Source organism: Microchirus variegatus (assembly GCF_963457635.1).
Source record: "Microchirus variegatus genome assembly, chromosome: 17".
NCBI lineage: Eukaryota > Metazoa > Chordata > Actinopteri > Pleuronectiformes > Soleidae > Microchirus > Microchirus variegatus.
Window position 1 is genome coordinate 6,474,050 of NC_139818.1, and position 18,622 is coordinate 6,492,671.

Sequence of the window (18,622 nt, forward strand, 5' to 3'; positions counted from 1 at the left end):
CTCACAGCAGATAATGTTGGACATTAAATATTAGAACAAACACAGGTTTGACCAGGTCAAAGGTCAAATAAACCTGGTTAAGCTTCTTCTACTTAATCCACTAAATAATAATAATTCAATAACATGAAGAATCAACTAAAATGACTCAAAATCATATTTAATTAAATCATGATTATAGCTCCGCTGTTCTCGTGTTTATAAACTTGCTGCTGGTGTGCAAAGATTTCTGTCACAGCCTCCGCTGTGAAGGATTAACACGTGTCCTTCAAAAATGGGCAAACAGCGGCCACATTAGAAGGAGTCGACGATTCCCAACATCCGGACAACATCCGGACGACAAATCCACAATTGGACATAGACCCTGGAAAGAGATGCGGCTATAGAGTAACTCAGTCTGCTTATTCTGTGCGTAATGTGTGATGACGTGACGCTGACAAATTTATCGATTGTTGAAATGATCTGTAAATTCAGCTGACACGGATAAATCATGTCTAAATATACAATATATGTTACATCAGAAAAACAGCAACACTCAATGCACAGCCAGTTTTTTTAAGCATCAATACTAATATGAGAGCAGCTGCTGTGACATAAAGATCTCTTCATCACAAATGAATGCTTTTCACTTTTCCTTCTTTTTCTTTTGTTTTCCTGCCAGTGTTCTTCGAGAAGAAGGCATCAGAGCATCAGTTTCATGTTTGATGGGATGTATAAAGACGAGGTGCGCAGGACTCGGTGTACACACGGTTTTATAAATCTTAAACACTAAATCTGCACACTCTTTTATACATGAGGCCCCAGGTACTATCACTGATGGAAAAGCAAAGAAAACCGAGCTGAGTCGAGTCAACCTTGATTTGTGCATTGGACGTTTTAATCCCTTGCAATCCCCATCGTTTTAATTGCATGCAATTTAAAGGTCACATATAGTGGTCCTGTTGCACATATGTGTTAGTTATGGAGGTCTACTTACTTATATTAACTTGTTTTTATGGTCAAAAACCTCGTTGCTAGAAACGAGCCGATAGAAATCTGTCTTTTTCTGCTGTTAAATGTACGCAACCGGATGTGCCCGGACTAGTGCCCGGAGCAGGACGATCGGCTGTTCAGAAGAACCGCTGTTTACGGGATTTTTAGAGATCTCGCTGAGCCCGAGATTACAATAAAACACAGCGTTCTCAGCAGTGGCTGAACTGTTTGTTTCAAAACTTCAGGGCTTCATAAACAAGGTAATGACGCAGATACACACTAAAAATTAATTGCCGGTCGAGTTCCGCTTTAAAACCCCACATCAGAAAACTTCACAGGACAGATTGAAATGTTCTGGAACGGCAACAACACAAGAAAACAACTTTTTTTTGTTTTTGTTTTGCTGTGTGTTAATCAAGGCCTGGTTTTACTGCTCATTTGTCATAATCTGACATTAAGGGTTAAACACAGTGTGCCTGTCAGGGAACTCCTCTTCCTGGAAAGAAGCCACATTCTGTTAAACCTCCCTCCTCAAGCACAGCCTGCTCTGCTCTGAGCTCACCTTTCCTGGTTCCCTCCCCCTCAGATCTGCAGTTTCAACGGAAGGAGGAACAATTATGAGGCAAAGAGAGCGGCAGACCACAGGCTCCGCCCACTGCACTAACACAGGTTGTTGGGATCAGCTCAAACCAGTTCTGTCTCTGGGGAAGTGAAACTTACTCAGACAGCCGTAACTGAGAGGTGAAATGGCGCAGCAAATAATTCAGCTGGGGCGAGAGCGATTCTGCTGTTCAATCTTTTCGGATCTTCTGAAGGATCCAGGGAGTCTTCACTGTGGACACAGCTACTGTATGAACTGTATCAAAAACCACTGGGACAAAGAGGATGAGAAGATGATCTACAGCTGCCCTCAGTGTAGAAAGACCTTTACACCGAGGCCTGAACTGATGAAAAACATGTTAGCAGATTTAGTGGAGGAGCTGAAGATGACTGGACTCCAAGCAGCTCCTGTTAATCACTGCTATGCTGGACCTGAAGATGTGGCCTGTGATGTCTGCACTGGCAGGAAATGTAAAGCTCTCAAGTCCTGTTTGGTATGTTTGGCCTCTTACTGTGAGGAACATCTCCAGCCTCATCATCAATCACCTGCATTTAAGAAACACAAGCTGGTGGAGGCCTCCAAGAAACTCCAGGAGAACATCTGCCCTTGTCACGACGAGGTGATGAAGATGTTCTGCCGCACTGATCAGCTGTGTATCTGTTATCTCTGCTCTGTGGATGAACATAAAGACCACGACACAGTCTCAGCTGCAGCAGAAAGTATGCAGAAGCAGAGACAGCTGGAGCTGAGTGTCGAAGAAATCCACCAGAGACTCCAGGACATAGACAAAGACATGAAGGTGCTTCACCAGGAGGTGGAGGCGCTCACTCTCTCTGCTGATAAAGCCGTGAAGGACACTGACAAGAACTTCACTGAGGTGATGTGTGTTCTGCAGAAAAGAAGCTCTGACATGAAGCAGCAGATCAGATCCCAGCAGGAAACTGAAGTGAGTCGAGTCAAAGATCTTCAGGAGAAGCTTCAGCAGGAGAAGGCTGAGCTGAAGAAAAGAGAAGCTGAACTGAAGCAGCTCTCTCTCACACACGATCACAACCAGTTTCTTCAGAACTTCTGCTCACTGTCAGCACTCAGTCCATCCACACACTCGTCCACCATCAACGTCCGTCCTCTGGGACACTTTGAGAACGTGACAGCAGCTGTGGCAGAGGTCAAAGTTCAAATTCAGGACATCCTGACTGAGACCTTGACAAAGGTCTCACTGGCTTTGACTCGAGTAGATGTTTTACTGACAGATCCAGAGCCAAAGACCAGAGCTGAATTCCTCAGATATTCACAGGAAATCACACTGGATCCAAACACAGTTCACAAATCTCTGTTATTATCTGAGGGAAACAGAAAAGTAACATTTATGGCGAAAGAACAGTCTCATTCTTGTCACCCAGACAGATTCATTGGTTATTATAGTCAGGTTCTGAGTAAAGAGCGTCTGACTGGACGTTGTTACTGGGAGGTGGAGTGGGTAGGAAGAGGAGTTTATGTAGCAGTGACGTACAAGAACATCAGCAGATCAGGAGAAGATGAATGTAGATTTGGATACAATGACAAATCTTGGAGTTTATATTGTTACAGAAAACAATGTGAATTTGTTCACAACAGAATCCAGACTAAAGTCTCAGATGTTTTGTCCTCCAGAGTAGGCGTTTACCTGGACCGCAGAGCAGGTCTCCTGTCCTTCTACAGCATCTCTGACACCATGACTCTGATCCACAGAGTCGAGACCACGTTCACTCAGCCTCTCTATGCTGGAGTCCAGCTTTATTATAGTTCTGGAGAAACAGTTGAGTTCTGTCAACTCAAATAGAAGAGTTATCGAAGGGGCAGTGGGTTAAAGGTTAGTGCATCACTTTTGAATATACATTTGTTTTGGATTCAAACCACTCTCAAACTCTCTCTCTGTTTCGCCCAGAGTAATTCCTGCACGGCACATTGTGTGCCAAAGCTTGTGGAGAAAATCAGTGATTTTTACAGCACAGCACACAGGAGTTGTTGATCCACTGCTGCCTCCATCACTAAGTTCAAATGTCTTATTTTGTCACTTCAGTGTTTGAAATCCTTTGCTCAGATTCACTTCAGTAACACAAACTGACCACAAAAGGCAGCAGTAGACCAGCAGCTCCTATGTCCCCGGGACCTAAAATCACTATGGACTTTTGTGTCAAATTCTTGGAAGTGTGGTGATGGAGAGAGTTTATGGGAATATGTGTATTCTAAAACTGCTAAATGTACTGGAATTATAGGTAAAACTAGGTTTTCCTTAAATTGTAAATATCTACACATTATATAGTGTAGACTTATATTGACAGTGTTTGTGTCTGGGCTAATGCATACAAAAACACCAATGAGGATGAAAAATAGAGCTGGAACTAACGATTATTTTCGTAATCGATTAATCTGTCGATTATTTGCTCGATTAATCGATGAATCGTTTGGTCATAAAATGTTAAAAAACGTTGATCAGTGTTTGGCAAAGCTGAAAATTCTGATGTTCTTAGATGTCATGTTTTGTTCACAAACCAAAATGATTCAGTTTAAATGATTTCTTTGTTTATGTGGAGCAAAGAAACAAAGAAAATATTCACATTTAAGAAGCTAAACCAGAAATCTTGTTTTACTGATGAAAAAAGGTTCAAACCGATTAATCGATTATCAAAATAGTTGGCGATTAATTTAGTAATCGATTAATAATCGATTAATCGATTCAGCTCTAATGAAAAATAAGGCTGGATGTTGTGATTCGTGGATGTAGTGAAATTCCAACATCACAGATTAGGTTTGGAGCTGCCTAATAAAATTCAAAAGGTGTTCATGACAGAGAGGGAAGGTAAAACCTTAGAGTGAGAGAAAGTGTAAAATATCCTCGTGTACAAATTACTCTTTTTGAAATGTGTATTTTAATGTGTTTCAGTTTATCTGTATATATAAGTCCTTGTTTTTGGAGAAGTACAGAAATGGTGATGGTCAAGCACATTGTTGATTATGGATTATGAAATGATTAGTGTTTGTAAGTTGTTTTTGAGGTCATTTTAGGATGGGTATAAGTCTACATGCATGTATATATTATTTTTGGAAGTCAAAAATGGGAGTTGGTGCTTTCTGTCTTTGTTTTTTTCAGTTTTATTGTGCTTTTTTCATGACAAAAATAAAGAAAGAAATTAAAGAAAGAAAAAGCTGTGAGCATGTTCTTATGATATCGTAGAGTCTTTTAATGAGTTCCCATTTTTTCCACCACCACAGAAAATAGAGGTGGGTCAAAATATCAGTTTGGTGATACATTGTCGTCCTTCCTTGTGCAATATGAGGGCAAATGTTTGCCCTCAAATTGTTTCACTCGCTGGGCGTTACTACTTCATGTCTCCTCACGGTGGCGCTGCTCAAATGAATGAGGAGGAAACTTGGGTGGAAGTGACCTGGTTAAAGAAGAGGGAGTTTACAGCGGGACAATGGTGTAGAAAACTACGTTAAGAGATTCTCCATCCATGTTCAATGCATAGACTTTGACCTTTGTTCTCTATGTTGTGAATAAAAAGAAAAATCCTGCACTTATAACTTTACACATTAACCTTTTTTTGTGATAGTCTACAAGAAAATGTGCATCATACTGCTGAGGTCAGATACAGTTAGTGTGAAAGGTAAAAATCAAATAGCCAACATAAACATAACAACATCAATACTAATAAATAACCCTCATGAGACATTTATGACTCAATCTGCTTTAGTGTTGGATGATCTGTTCCTTGAATTTCATACAGTAACTACTGTTGGTAATAAATTACCCTACAACCTGTAGTAACAATACATACATGCCTCTAATTGTGTATCATTCTCATAAGAGTTTTTTTTTTTTTTTAGCTATGATAGAAGCAAAGCTTCTGAATGTTCTTTCATTTTTTCAGGCTGTATACAACTATGTATCAAACTCATTTTCCATGTACTACTTGCTTCTGTACATACAGTAGTCATTTGTCAAAGTGGAGTCTATGAACCCACAGGTGTTTTTGAGGGGTTACAGTATGTCCCTGGCAAACGAGGGATCATTTATTTTGAAATATAGTGCCACCCATAACTATTTAGGTCATCATACAGTAGGTATATAGCCATGACAATGGAGAGTTTTATTTTTCAATGCCCCAAAGTCTCAAATAAATATTGGTAAAACAATTTATGATTAATAGCGCAAAGTAAGAACACGTACAAAAAAGGGTTACATCTACAATGTATCATATTTGTAACTTGAATAAGTAATACATACAGAAAGTTATTTAGCAATATGTTACGGAGTAGTTACCTTTATTCTACATTATATTTAGTTACATTTATTCTGTATGACAGTTGCATCTGGCCCTTTGAGGGTAACCTTTATGCTCATGTGGCCCTCAGTGAAAAACTTAAAAAAAATACTGGATACTAATGGATACTACTATACTTTACAATGTAAAGTGTGAAATGTAATGAAATAATGAATAAATAATAATAATAATAACAATAATAATAATAAATAAAACAAAATAAAGTTAACAAATGGTGACAAAACAATATAACATATAATTAATTATATTTATTTAATATATTTTTTTTTCTACATTAGGCAGCACAGTCTGATGTCAGTGTACGTGTCCCTTGGATCAGGATATGCCTTATTTTCCAAACACAGCAGCCCAGGTGACCATGTGTGCCTGTACTGCTGCTGCTGCTTGAATCCAGGCTCAGAGTTGTGGTCAGAAAAAAACATCTGCTGGATTTTAAAAAAATAATTTGGTAAATGAGATGATTTTGTCCACGTTTATTGTTGTGGTGTTGTTAATGTTACCGGACGTTTAATTCGGCGGAACGTTTTTTGCGCTGGCGCTTGTTTCCGCGGAAGGTAAATAGGAAGCACTGAGGGGAAGTTGTTGTCAAGAATCTATTGCACTAGTCGCACCAATCGTAGAAATGTGTTGGACTTATATTTTTTTAAATATCATAGACATTCAAATATAACTCTGGAGGAAGCAGTCGCCTTGTTGGAACTATATCTAGTTGTCATGATAATTTCATTTTCGTGGGCTATTTATTTTATATTCGTGTCGAAGCCACTGTTTGGGAAAAATTAGCTAACGTTAGCAATGGGTCGATGACACAGACTGCGGCAGCGGAGTTGTTAGACTGGATACAGCGACGGATTTCGCTCCGGAGAGGCACAGATGGATTTCTCGAAGTTCCTGGACGATGATTTTGATGTGAAAGAGTGGGTCAATGGCGCCTTCAATGTGGTGCAGAAGGACGCACCGGGGAAAGCGGACACTCACGCAGCCACACTGGTCATGAAACTTCAACTGTTCATCCAGGAAGTCAATAATGCCATTGAGGGTCAGTCAGTAAATGTAAACTAAATACTCTTTAGCTGCAGTTGATATGTCCACACAGCGCCAGTGTCTTACTTTTCATGTTCAATTAATGGTAGATATACATGTTTGAAACTAAAACATGAACAAAACAGTACCACGCACTATTACCTGGTATTTTATATTCTGTTGTTTTTTTTTGTATTTTTTTTTAAAGCTCTGGTGCATATTGTGTACCAGAGGCGGACAGAGTACACAGCTTCATTACTTGAGAAAAAGTACAGATACCCCTTGCTAAATTTATTTCAAGTAAAAGTAAAAGTACTACAGTCAGATGTACTGAAGTACTTGTTTTTAAAAGTACTTGAGTATCAAGAGTACAGGAGTACATTTCTTAAATATTGCATCACTACTGCCGCAGTTGTTACATTTACATATAGAAACGTCCTACATGGAGTTATGAAAAATGTTAATACCTTGACAAATGTAAAAGGAATTGAAAGTAAAATAAGTAATTTTGATCTTTACCATGTTGCTTTATTTAACATTTCTCACTTGCCCACAAGGCAATAGCACAATGGCAACACTCTCGCTTCGAAATGTAAGGAAGTTTATTTCAATGTAGATTCAATGAAGATTAAAGGCGTCACATGTAAGAATGTGGCCAAAAACGGTTACTACACTCAAATTTAAAATGCTGAGGTCTATTAGGTTTCGTTTTCGCTGCCATTATAGCTCAGACGTAACTGGCAACCTGTGGTTGCTCGGCAGCTCTACTGACTACAATGATTGGTAGATGGCGGTAGGTGGCGCCACATGCCAAAACATGATTTCAAAACATAAATATGTTTCGTCTCTCAACTAAATCTGACCATGGAGTTGTTGTTTTTTTTTTGTTTTTTTTTTACAGAAGAAGTAACAGGTACTCACGGTTATGGATAAAAATGTATTGGAGTCAAGAGTACACTATTTGCCTCTCAAATGTACTCGAGTAAAGTACAGATCCCTCAAAATTGTACTTAAGTACTGTACTCAAGTAAATGTACTCCGTTACTGTCCGGCTCTGTTGTGTACACTGGGGTTCTCACACTTTTTGGCATCAGAAAACCCTTCCAGTAGAGAAAAGCATATGCTTGCTGCCATTCTGTGCTATTTGTTGGAGTTTTTCACTCGCAAAAACTTCAACGCTGTATTTCAAGGGAGGACATCCAGCAGCTCTTTTTTCCTTGCTCAGTTTGTGACTGTTTGTCTCAATGAAAAATGTATTACTAATTGTTTTCCCACCCAGGAATCACTGACTTCACTTTGAAAACCACTGGTCTACAGATTATTTCCTATCTAAATAGAAACATCACTATTTAAAATTTTGTAGGGAGATGTTCTTTACAAAACTTTCTTCTCTGTAACCAAGGTTTTGGGATGATATTTCTAACACGGAAAAACTGTATTATCTGTCGTATATATATATATGTATGTATATATATATATGTATGTATATATATGTATGTATATATATGTATGTATATATATATATGTATGTATATATATATGTATGTATATATATATGTATGTATATATATATATGTATGTATATATATATATGTATGTATATATATATATATATATGTATATATATTAGTCTTAAGTATTGCCATACAGCACATTGATATTCAGGGAACTTCCTACTGCACGTAGGAGCTATTCTAAGAGTACACATAATAAATACAAAGAGTAAACACACCCCCTCAGTAGAAGCAATAAACAGGAAACTCTGCAATCATATGGAAGGGTGGACAAAGTGTTAGAATCTGTTGAATCAATAACTCAATTTAACTAAATATGATAACCTTTATGAATATTTAATTCAGGACAATTGTATTAGACTCCTTTTGATTTAGCTATTTGTGTAAGGAACAGGGAAGAAAGTGTGTATAGTCATTACTATGTGAGAGGCTGTGTGCAGAATTTGTTTAAAAGAGAGATGCCTTATTTCCTCAAAGTAATACTTTTCTTGTCCTTTCCTTCATTAACTGATAGACTGCTGTGTTTCTGTCTGCAGAGAGCAGTAACCAGGCCCTCCAAAACATGCCCAGAGTGCTGCGAGATGTGGAGGCTGCGAAACAGGAGGCTTCCTTCCTCAAGGATCAAATGGTCCTGGTCAAAGAAGACATCAAGAAATTTGAGCAGGACACTGTGAAGTCAATGCAGGTATTTGAGCCTTTCCAGTGCTTTCATACCACACATTTGTTATTTACATAGTTGAAACAAAGGTTCATATCTACACCAACTGTTAAACAAATGATTTATAGTAAAGTATACTATGCTAATTTTCAATCTGTTGTTATTATATTATAATATTATTCTTGCATTTTATTAAAATAATTTATTCTTCTTTTGTATTAAGTGCATGTATGTTTGAAATATGAGCTCGTAATAACAGAACAAAATAACAAGAGGCCCACAAGTGTTTGAGGAAACTGTGTGTCATCCAAATTGTTATTCCCTTTACTGATAACCTATTTTAAATACCACCCATTGTGTGGACCACCTATACAAAATCAGCCTGTGCTCAAAGCCTGGCAGCTCATGAATAGCTTGATTTGAAGATCTTTTTAAGCATGACTATTTATGTGTGTATCTTCTTGCATTGTGTTCACCAGGTTTTGGTGGAGATAGATCAGGTAAAGAGCCACATGCAGCTGGCAGCTGAGGCCCTACAGGAGGCAGACAAATGGAGCACACTTAGTGCAGACATTGAGGAGACCTTCAAAACACAGGTATAATTTAAGGCCTGAAGCCACTGGACTTAACATTATATGTTTTTGTAAAACCATTTGTACCTCTGGGCTTGGTAGCTTCTGACCTTGGTTCATATCGGTATAAATATTCTCAGAATGAAAATCAGGGTAGGGAATTAATTGTTATGCAATAATTTATGTAATCAAATTGGGTGTATAAAAAGGTTAATCATAGATCCATACTGAAGCAACAGCAGCTAACCTGTTGTTCCAATTGAATGAACCATGGTTGAAAGACCGGACAGTCTGATTTACAGCGACCCCCTGCACGGACCTCACTGCTTCCCGGGGCTGTGGACATGTATACTCGCTGCACCTTCTCCTTCCTGCCAGCCGCCTGGGGGGGACGGGTCCCAAATCATCACAGAAAATGGGATCAAAAATATTAAACTTTTCATAAGTAATGTGTGCAGTATAAAGTATTGTTATGCTTGCTGCTATATTCTTTATTCTCCTTTATTCTTCCAGGATCTTGCGGTGATCTCTTCCAAGCTGACCAGCATGCAGAACAGCCTGGCCATGCTTGTGGACACACCTGACTACTCTGAGAAGTGTGTCCACCTGGAGGCTCTGAAAAACAGATTGGAGGCTCTGGCCAGCCCACAAATAGTAGCAACCTTTAACTCCATGTCTATAGGTAAACACCTGTGACACATGCTGTTGTTGCTGTTGTTGTCCCAACTTACTATTTCCTGTGTGTGTACACCAAGTACACTAATGTTTACATGTGTCTCTGCAGACCAAGCCAAGCTGTTTGTTAAAGTCTTCACTGAAATAGACAGAATGCCACAGCTTCTTGCCTACTACTATAAGTGTCACAAGGTTGGTTATCTCCCTGACATTAGTTCAGTTATATTTAAGGAGGAGGCTTTCTTTAATCTGTTTGTGAATGAATTGCTTGTTTTGGTATGTGCAGGGTCAGCTGGTGAACATATGGCAGGATCTCACTCAGAGTGAGCTCAGTCTGAATCAGCAGCTGTCTGAGTTCTACGATACTTTAGTGTCCACATGGCACACTCAGCTGCAGTGGAGCAGCCAGGTCTGAAACACTTCAGTGCTCACAACATTTAATCAGTTATATTACAGTAACAAGTTCCATCAGTGCTATTTAGTTTGGAATTACTGGACAGTAATCATTCAGACACCGAACCTAAACAAAACTGTTAACATCCACCAGGTGTTCAAGAATCCTTATGAGGTGGTGACAGTGCTGCTCATCCAGACTCTAGGGGCTATGGTGCCGTCCATCACTTTGTGCCTGAGCACAACCATGGAGCGGACAGGTCAAGAGCAGCGTCTCGACACCCTGTTAGAGCTGTATCAAACCACGTCCAGCTTTGCACAAAGCCTGGAGGCCGCCATGCTGCCACACCTGGGTTTGTCATGCCAAGAAATGACCAAACCAAAACATAGAAACTAAGTGTTGATTGCAGATGTGAGATCAATTTTAAGTTAACCCTTGTAATTGTTTTTCAGGTAAGAATAACCTGCTGAAAGTGAATGAGCTCGTCTGTGCCCTTTACGACCCCTATAAATTCTATCAACTACAGTACGGAAGTCTAGAGGAATCTCATCTCCTCATCCAGATCAGTGCTGTACCTTTGGTAATACACGCACACACGCACACAAAATTAAACTGCTGCCAGCAATTTGTTACATTTGTTAGTGTTGTGGGATACATGAAAAGTTTCTCCTAGATGTACTATCTCGCCTATTTAAACTGTTTGGAATGTTTATGCCTCTGATGTGGTTTGTTTGTGACATAGTGAGACCACTGCTGCAAACAAGAATCCAGACTCTTGTCTTCTCGAAAGAGATGAGTACTCTGGAGCACTTAAAGTAGCTAAAAGACACTAACTTGCTGCAGATTCTTTCCCACAGTTGAAAAACAGCAGCAGGATGATGGTTTTGTGGCCCATAGGGGTGATGATGCTAGCTTGTTTAAATGTGCCATTTTACCAGTGGATGAGATAAGATTAGGGCCTCCCAGACTCTGAGGATAGACACAGTTTAACAAAAGGGCCCCCTTTACACCTGGCATTAGAATGCATTTTCAGCGAGAAATGCATGGAGTAATTTACACTGGTGTGTTTTTGAACAGATCAGGGGACTGAGTTTATGCTGTCAGCAAATATTTGATATAAGTTAATGGAGGGCAGAAATGACAATTGACATGCCACCAAATAGCTACCAGCTAAAAGGAACACCTACTACTAATAAGCCTCAAAGCGGGGCATATCACCACCTAGCCTAGCAGAGTCAGACAAAGTTTATTCAATCAATTTGCCACCCATATTTGTTCAGGTACAAGGATAGCAGTTCAATTAAAGGACTTAATTGCACATGGAAATGTACTGACAGAGACCCATGCACTGGAGCAAACATTCTAGATGAGTGAGAGCTGTCAGAAAATAGAGCTATTTACCACAGCTGTCAAGAATGTATTTCGCTTTAATGCATTAATTTTAACCATGCCAGAATTTCCATTTTTATCTGATTATTTTGCTCTTGTGAAATTCTGTCTTTTCTTTAGGAACATGGGGAAGTAATTGATTGTGCAGAAGAGTTGAGCCACTCTGTCAGCAAGTTGTTTGGCCTGGCCGGTGGTGCTGTGGACCGATGTGTCAAACTGAGTGAAGGACTGGCTGTGTGTGGCCTCCTGAAAGCACTCAAAGCCCTTTTCACCAAGTAAAATTTCTTTGCACTCAAATACAATACCCCGATTGTTTTGCTTTGTTGGTACAAATACTTTGTTTCCTTTTTACAGTGGATTAAGCTGAATTGAATTGATCGTATGTTGCTAGTTTTAATAGTGTGCTCTTTTCAGGTATGTATCCGACTTCTCCATAACTCTGCAGTCAATCAGGAAAAAGTGTAAACTGGAGGATAAGCCAAATTCGTCCATTTTTCAGGAGGACTGGACAGCCTTCCAGAACTCAGTCAGGTCTATTCTCATTTTTACTTAAAATCAAGATACCAACACATTTTAGTTACAGCTACCTCTTCTAAACTGCCCTCTCCCCCTTGCTTGTTTGGCACAGAAAGAGATGTTTCTCTGTTATGTTTTGCAGGATTATTGCCACCTGTGGTGAGTTACTAAGACAATGTGGAGCCTTTGAGCAACAGCTCTCAAACAAGTAAGAGAAGTTTTTCAAACATCATAGTTCAAATTGGATTTTACCTGGTCATTCTGTTGCTTTTAGAGTGATGCAAAAGACGATTAATAATCTGATTTGAGCAGCCAGACTGAGTTTAGACAAAAAAAACCCACACACATAGTTTTATTTAGATTAATAAATGAATATATTTCATGTGGGCTTTTATTTGCTGTCCAGATTTTTATGGAAAAATTGAAAAATATTTTTTTATCTCAAAGAGCGCAAATCCACATTTTCTGAATCTGTATAGAACTTTACCTGCTTATAGTTATTTCCATCTTACATGGTGAAGTGGTAAAGGGTAAATTTGACACGTTTTGACAGAGATATGATTTTCACATTTTTGTCCATTATAAGAGATTTCATGAAAATGTGATACTGTTTTTTAATATCAGTGGGTAGATTAAAGCATTTTATGAAAACGCACTTTAGTGATCACCTTTTTTTTGAGTGAATCAATACACTACTTTGTAACATGAAATAGGATTTTACCATCATTTCAATACATGGGTGCTGAGAAATGTAACAATACTTCCAGCTCACTCTGAACCTGCTGTGGGCTGGAGGCAGTCTTTAATGTGTCCTGAGAGTGGATTTGCATTCGCACATGTTAAAAAATTGCCACAAAATCATGTTTGAGTTCTTCTCACCCTAGCGGATATTTGAATTTGGAATAAAAAAATCACTATACTCTTGTGAATCTCACTCAGGGCAGATCTTTCTGAGATTTATACCACATAACACCCAATACCCACTGACCCACTGTATGCACAGCAATTCAAGCAGTTCAGACTCCCCACACATCAGTGCCATGAGTACTACTGGGGTCAAACCCCTGACCTTTAGGCTTTTTGTTCCATTTGTGATCCATTGTTCCATTTTTTTTTAGTAATTATGTTTAAGCAAATGCATTATCTTTTTTTCTTTAATCTCTCCTGTAGGATCCTGAGTACAGCAGGTAAGTACTTGTCAGATTCGTACAGCCCGCGCAGTCTGGCAGGCATCCAGGAGGTCAGCTGCACAGAGAGGAAGAGTGCCACCAAGAATCCCTGGCAGGAATATAACTACCTGCAGAGGGGTAATGTGGCTGAATATAACAGCCTGATGGAGGTCCTCTACTCATTAAAGGTATGGAGCTGGGCAGGATGTCCAGAAATGAACATTTTCTCCTGAAGTGAACTGACATGTTATCAGGGATCCTCTGCAGCTGTGTGTTTCTTTCCCTGGTCTCGCAGGAAAAGGGCACAGGAAACTCCAGCCTGTTTACTGAACCCAGAGCAGCTCTGACCAGACTCAACCAGCAGGCCAACCAGCTGGCGTTTGACTCTGTCTTCCTGCAGATCAAACACCAGCTCTGTCTCGTCTCCAAGATGGAGGTGATGGAGTGTTTCTGTTTTAACTGATTTCAAATGCAGATGATACAGTTTGAGTGCATTTTGCATTTTGGATTGTGTGTGAGTGAGCATGAGAACACTGTTTGTATCTATTTTTAAGTACCTTGTTTGTGATTAGAGTCAAGAGGAGCCTGGTTTTGGAGAGAGCTACACAGAGGACCTGCCTACTTTCAGCCTGTCTCCACAAGAATACATTACAAATGTAAGTTAGGTTTTATCTAAATGTAAGCCGAGACATTTAATCCCAAATTAAAAAGTCAGTGCAGATCAATATCAGGTGTATTAAACTATATTCTTTTTATATTTTTCTCTTCCAGATAGGACAGTACTTGATGTCTCTACCACTCCATCTGGAGCCATTTGTGACTCAGGAGGATCCAGCTTTAGAAATGGCCTTACATGCTGGGAAGCTGCCTTTCCCACCAGAACAAGGTTATTAACCTCACTAAAATGTATATGCATAGACATTTAACTTTCATACAATATTAAATCAGAATGAATGTATCCCATGTTGCATAACAAAAGCAGTTGAGGGGATAGCACAAGTTGTTCTTACCATGAGTTTTGTGCTCCATATTTGGCTCGCTTATTTTCCTTTACATTTATGGTCCCTTTATGATTTGGGAACTCACAAGAACATAAATCATCACCTGCTATCTGTTTCAGGTGATGACCTTCCTGAGCTGGACAACACAGCAGACTATTGGCTGGGCTCCATTGCCCGGGCAACCATGCAGACATACTGTGATGCCATTCTGCTCATCCCCAAACTGAGTGCCCACTCTACCAAACAGCTGGCCACAGATATTGGTACAGTTTACCAGAATGCCCTCTGATGGCAAAGCAAACCGTGTCATTAAAGGGATTTTACATGTGGTTGTATAAGGTACTAATACACAGGTGCCTTGTGCCACCCCCTTTTTTAAGAACCAGCCTGAAACACTGTGGATCACTTGCGTTTTACAACAAATATGCTACTTTGGGAAAACAATGATGTTGTTGCCCCACCTTTCTTGTGTTGGCATTCACTGTCCCCATCAATGCCATCAACTTTTTTTTATGTTTGTAGATTGTTCAGCAGTGTTGCTAACCAATGAAAAGTAACTCGAGCCATTTATAAAAGAAGCTAGATATCACTAGATCACTATTTTTTACCTGGCCACATGGTTGGTGTAGTGGTTAACTTTCGTGTGTATGGAGACATTTCCAGAAATAAAAAGATTGTTTACATTATTGTTTCCATGTGGGCAGTCAATCAGTAAGAGATAACACAAACCTTACCTTAAAGCATACATACGTTGATGTATATGAATATACCAAAGTTGTTCGACAACCTACGTCTTTTTTTTAAACTGCCTACACCAAAATCTATGGAGTTAATCAGCTGTATTAGCTCGTGGGGACATAGGAGCTGCCTGATTTGGTAAGTTTGTGTTACTGAGCTGTTTAAACAAATGATTTCAAACACCAAAGTCAATTTCAACTTGGATGATGATTCAACAGTGGACGATCATCTCCTGTGTATTGTGATGTAAAATCTCATTTTTTTCTGCATGGACTTTTGTGCTGGAGTAGGAGCATTTTACACAAACTTCTGTTTCCATTTGGACAAGTGTCAGTATCTGTCCATGAGACATGAGAAATGACTCTTTTGTCAAGTGTCTATAATCACGTTCCTTGTGTCCCCGCTTTCCACTGAGAGTGAACACTGACTGTGTGTCAGTACCTGATGCAACCACACAAAACACCCAAACGTTACCTTTTAAAATTAACGACTCAATGAAATTGGGACTCTTGAGTTTAATGAATGTGTTTCATGAACCTGCTCCACAGACTATCTGAGCAATGTGATGGATGCTCTGGGCCTGCAGCCGTCCCGCACCCTGCAGCACATAGTCGCTCTGCTAAGGGCCAAACCTGAAAACTACAGACAGACCGCCAAACCGCTGCCACGTCGACTGGCCTCCACCATCGCTGCCCTCCGCTGCATCGATTATTAACAGGAAAGGAGTGGAAGACGGACTCTGTTGGTGCAAGGGCTGACGATAACATCGGGGTCTTGCTGTTGTTTGGAGCTGCAACATTGAAGGGTTATAGACCCGTTAAGAATTCAAATCAGGTCAGTTAAGACATTTGTATACTGAACCAAGTGTGGTTTTGAGCGATGTCAAACTGGGGATTTTGCTTTCAGTCAGGTTGAGGTGAAAGGGTCTTGATTCCATCTTTAGTCTCTGTGTTAATATGTTGCTGAAGCATCTGAGAAGGTAACACAATGTACATCAGGGCATGTGTCGAATCATCTAAGCTTTCTGTGTGACCAATATTTGTCATTAATTACTTGTCCTTCCATTATAACTAATCTATAATAATAATAATTATATTGATATTTCTGATATGAGCTGTATTGTTTTATTTTTATCTTTGTTTTTTTCTGTTAAAAAGTAAGAGGTGATCTTTGTCTAGGGGCATGGTGGACTGAACAGTTGTATGAATGATACTTTGAACGCTCTGTATTCAGATTTTGATACTGGGAAAAAGGATCCAACTTTTCCTGCATTGTGTGGTACTGCTATGATGATGGATGGAATTGGTGATGCTATGGATGTAGTTTAATAAATGCTGAGCCTTTTTCATAATTTGTCATATGCAGATTGTGTTTTGTTTTTTTCACTTTTATATTGACACAAGAAAAAAAAAACAAGACACAGTCGCAGTCAGTTCCAGAACATGAAATATGTGATGTTACTGTAACACACACTCCAGACTGAGGAAATACATCAGGGCTAATGTTTGAATTAGTTTAGTTTGTTCATTGATTTAATTAATTAGGAAATAAATGCTTCCTCGTTTTCAGACTCCACTTTCTCAGATATAAAGATTTCTGCTGTTATTGTGCTGTGTCAATTGATTGATTTAAATAGATTTTTTTTTTGATTTTTTGTGCTAAAGCACATTTGGAATAAGGTTCTGTGGACTGCTGAAACTAAAATATAGTTATTTGGGCAAAACAAGGCGTTATGAATGGTGGAAAAACAACACAACATTCCAAGAAAAACACTTGCTACCTACAGTAAAATTTGGTGGTGGTTCCATCATGCTGCGGGGCTGTGAGGCCAGTGCAGGGACTGGGAATCCTTTTAAAGTTGAGGGTCACATGGATTCCACTCAATATCAGCAGATTCTCAAGAACAATGTTCAGGAATCAGTGATGAAGTTGAAGTTGTGCCAGGGCTGGATCTTTCAACAAGACAACGACCCTAAACACTGCTCAAAATCTAGACTGTCCATGGTTGGAAACCATCAAACCTGATTGAACTGGAGATGTTTTGTAAAGAAGAACGGTCCAAAATACCTTCCGCCAGAATCCAGACTCTAATTGGAAGCTATAGGAAGCATTTAAAGGCTGTTATTTCTGCAAAAGGAGGATGCACCACAACAGTTTTCCTTTTTTTTTCTTTCCTAAACTTATGCACATGCCTCATTTTGTTTACATAATTCTTGCACACTTTCTGTAAATCATAGAAACTTTATTTCACTTCTCAAATATCACTCTGTCTGACTCCTACATTATATGTAACTGCAATTTCTTATTCAAACAACCATTGATTTATTAAGGAAAATCCTGAACATTTACAGGGGTTTCCAAACTTTTTCTCAGAATTCTTACTTTTCTCAGAATTCTGCTTTAGTCTCTCTTTTTTCTTTCTTTATTATTTATATGTGGCCCTAATAATCTTCCGTATGTATATTCCCCACCAATATTTGGAGAGCCATAATGTCCCTACCAATATCAGAGACAGGGCAATGTGTACATGTGCTGTGAGGGGAGAGGATTTTTACGAGCGTCAGTGAACGCATCACAGCCGAGCAGAAATATCGCTGCGAGTCCCGGAGGAGACGAGAGAGAGAGAGCAGGTGGTCATGTGCTGTTCTGACAACACAGCGGTGAGTTTTACTTCAAGCTCGCAGACAAATCTTTCTCCATCAGTCTTGTAACCTAACCTCCGCCATTGCCTGAACCAGCAACGGAAACGGGAGTTGGAGCATCACATGCAGTTCTACCTGTTCTCCTCCTCCGACATCATGGAGCAGTGTTTGGCCCTGACGTCAGCCGTCACCGCCCTGCCTGCCTGCAGTGTTGGTGTCCACAGATGAAGCTGCTGCTGCTGCTGATCGAGACTGGAGGATAAAACCACGGCCTCGCCATGAAATGAATCCTGTCTGGAGGTGATCACTGTGGATTAAAAAAACGAAGAAAAGAAAAACAAAGTCAACTGCTGCACAGCTTTTCGCATGGATACAATGAGAATGTTTATCCTGATGTGAAAGACTCGCCGGAAGATGCTGGAGCGAAGCGTGGGAA

At 39.6% G+C, this 18,622-nt stretch overlaps 2 protein-coding genes across 2 annotated transcripts; both read left to right on the forward strand.

The window, feature by feature from the left end:
- Positions 1-1,700: 1,700 nt before the first annotated feature.
- LOC310939434 (tripartite motif-containing protein 16-like) lies at positions 1,701-3,505 on the forward strand. Its single transcript, XM_083904190.1, has one exon. It carries the CDS (start codon positions 1,716-1,718, stop codon positions 3,387-3,389), a length of 1,674 nt encoding a protein of 557 aa, XP_083760316.1. The 5' UTR covers positions 1,701-1,715; the 3' UTR covers positions 3,390-3,505.
- Positions 3,506-6,474: 2,969 nt separating this feature from the next.
- cog7 (component of oligomeric golgi complex 7) lies at positions 6,475-16,850 on the forward strand. Its single transcript, XM_083903332.1, has 17 exons — positions 6,475-6,934; positions 8,969-9,117; positions 9,570-9,686; positions 10,176-10,344; positions 10,447-10,529; positions 10,624-10,746; positions 10,885-11,083; positions 11,184-11,311; positions 12,241-12,395; positions 12,535-12,651; positions 12,779-12,844; positions 13,807-13,993; positions 14,101-14,241; positions 14,378-14,461; positions 14,577-14,691; positions 14,926-15,069; positions 16,093-16,850. Exons 1-17 carry the CDS (start codon positions 6,769-6,771, stop codon positions 16,257-16,259), a joined length of 2,310 nt encoding a protein of 769 aa, XP_083759458.1. The 5' UTR covers positions 6,475-6,768; the 3' UTR covers positions 16,260-16,850.
- Positions 16,851-18,622: the final 1,772 nt, after the last annotated feature.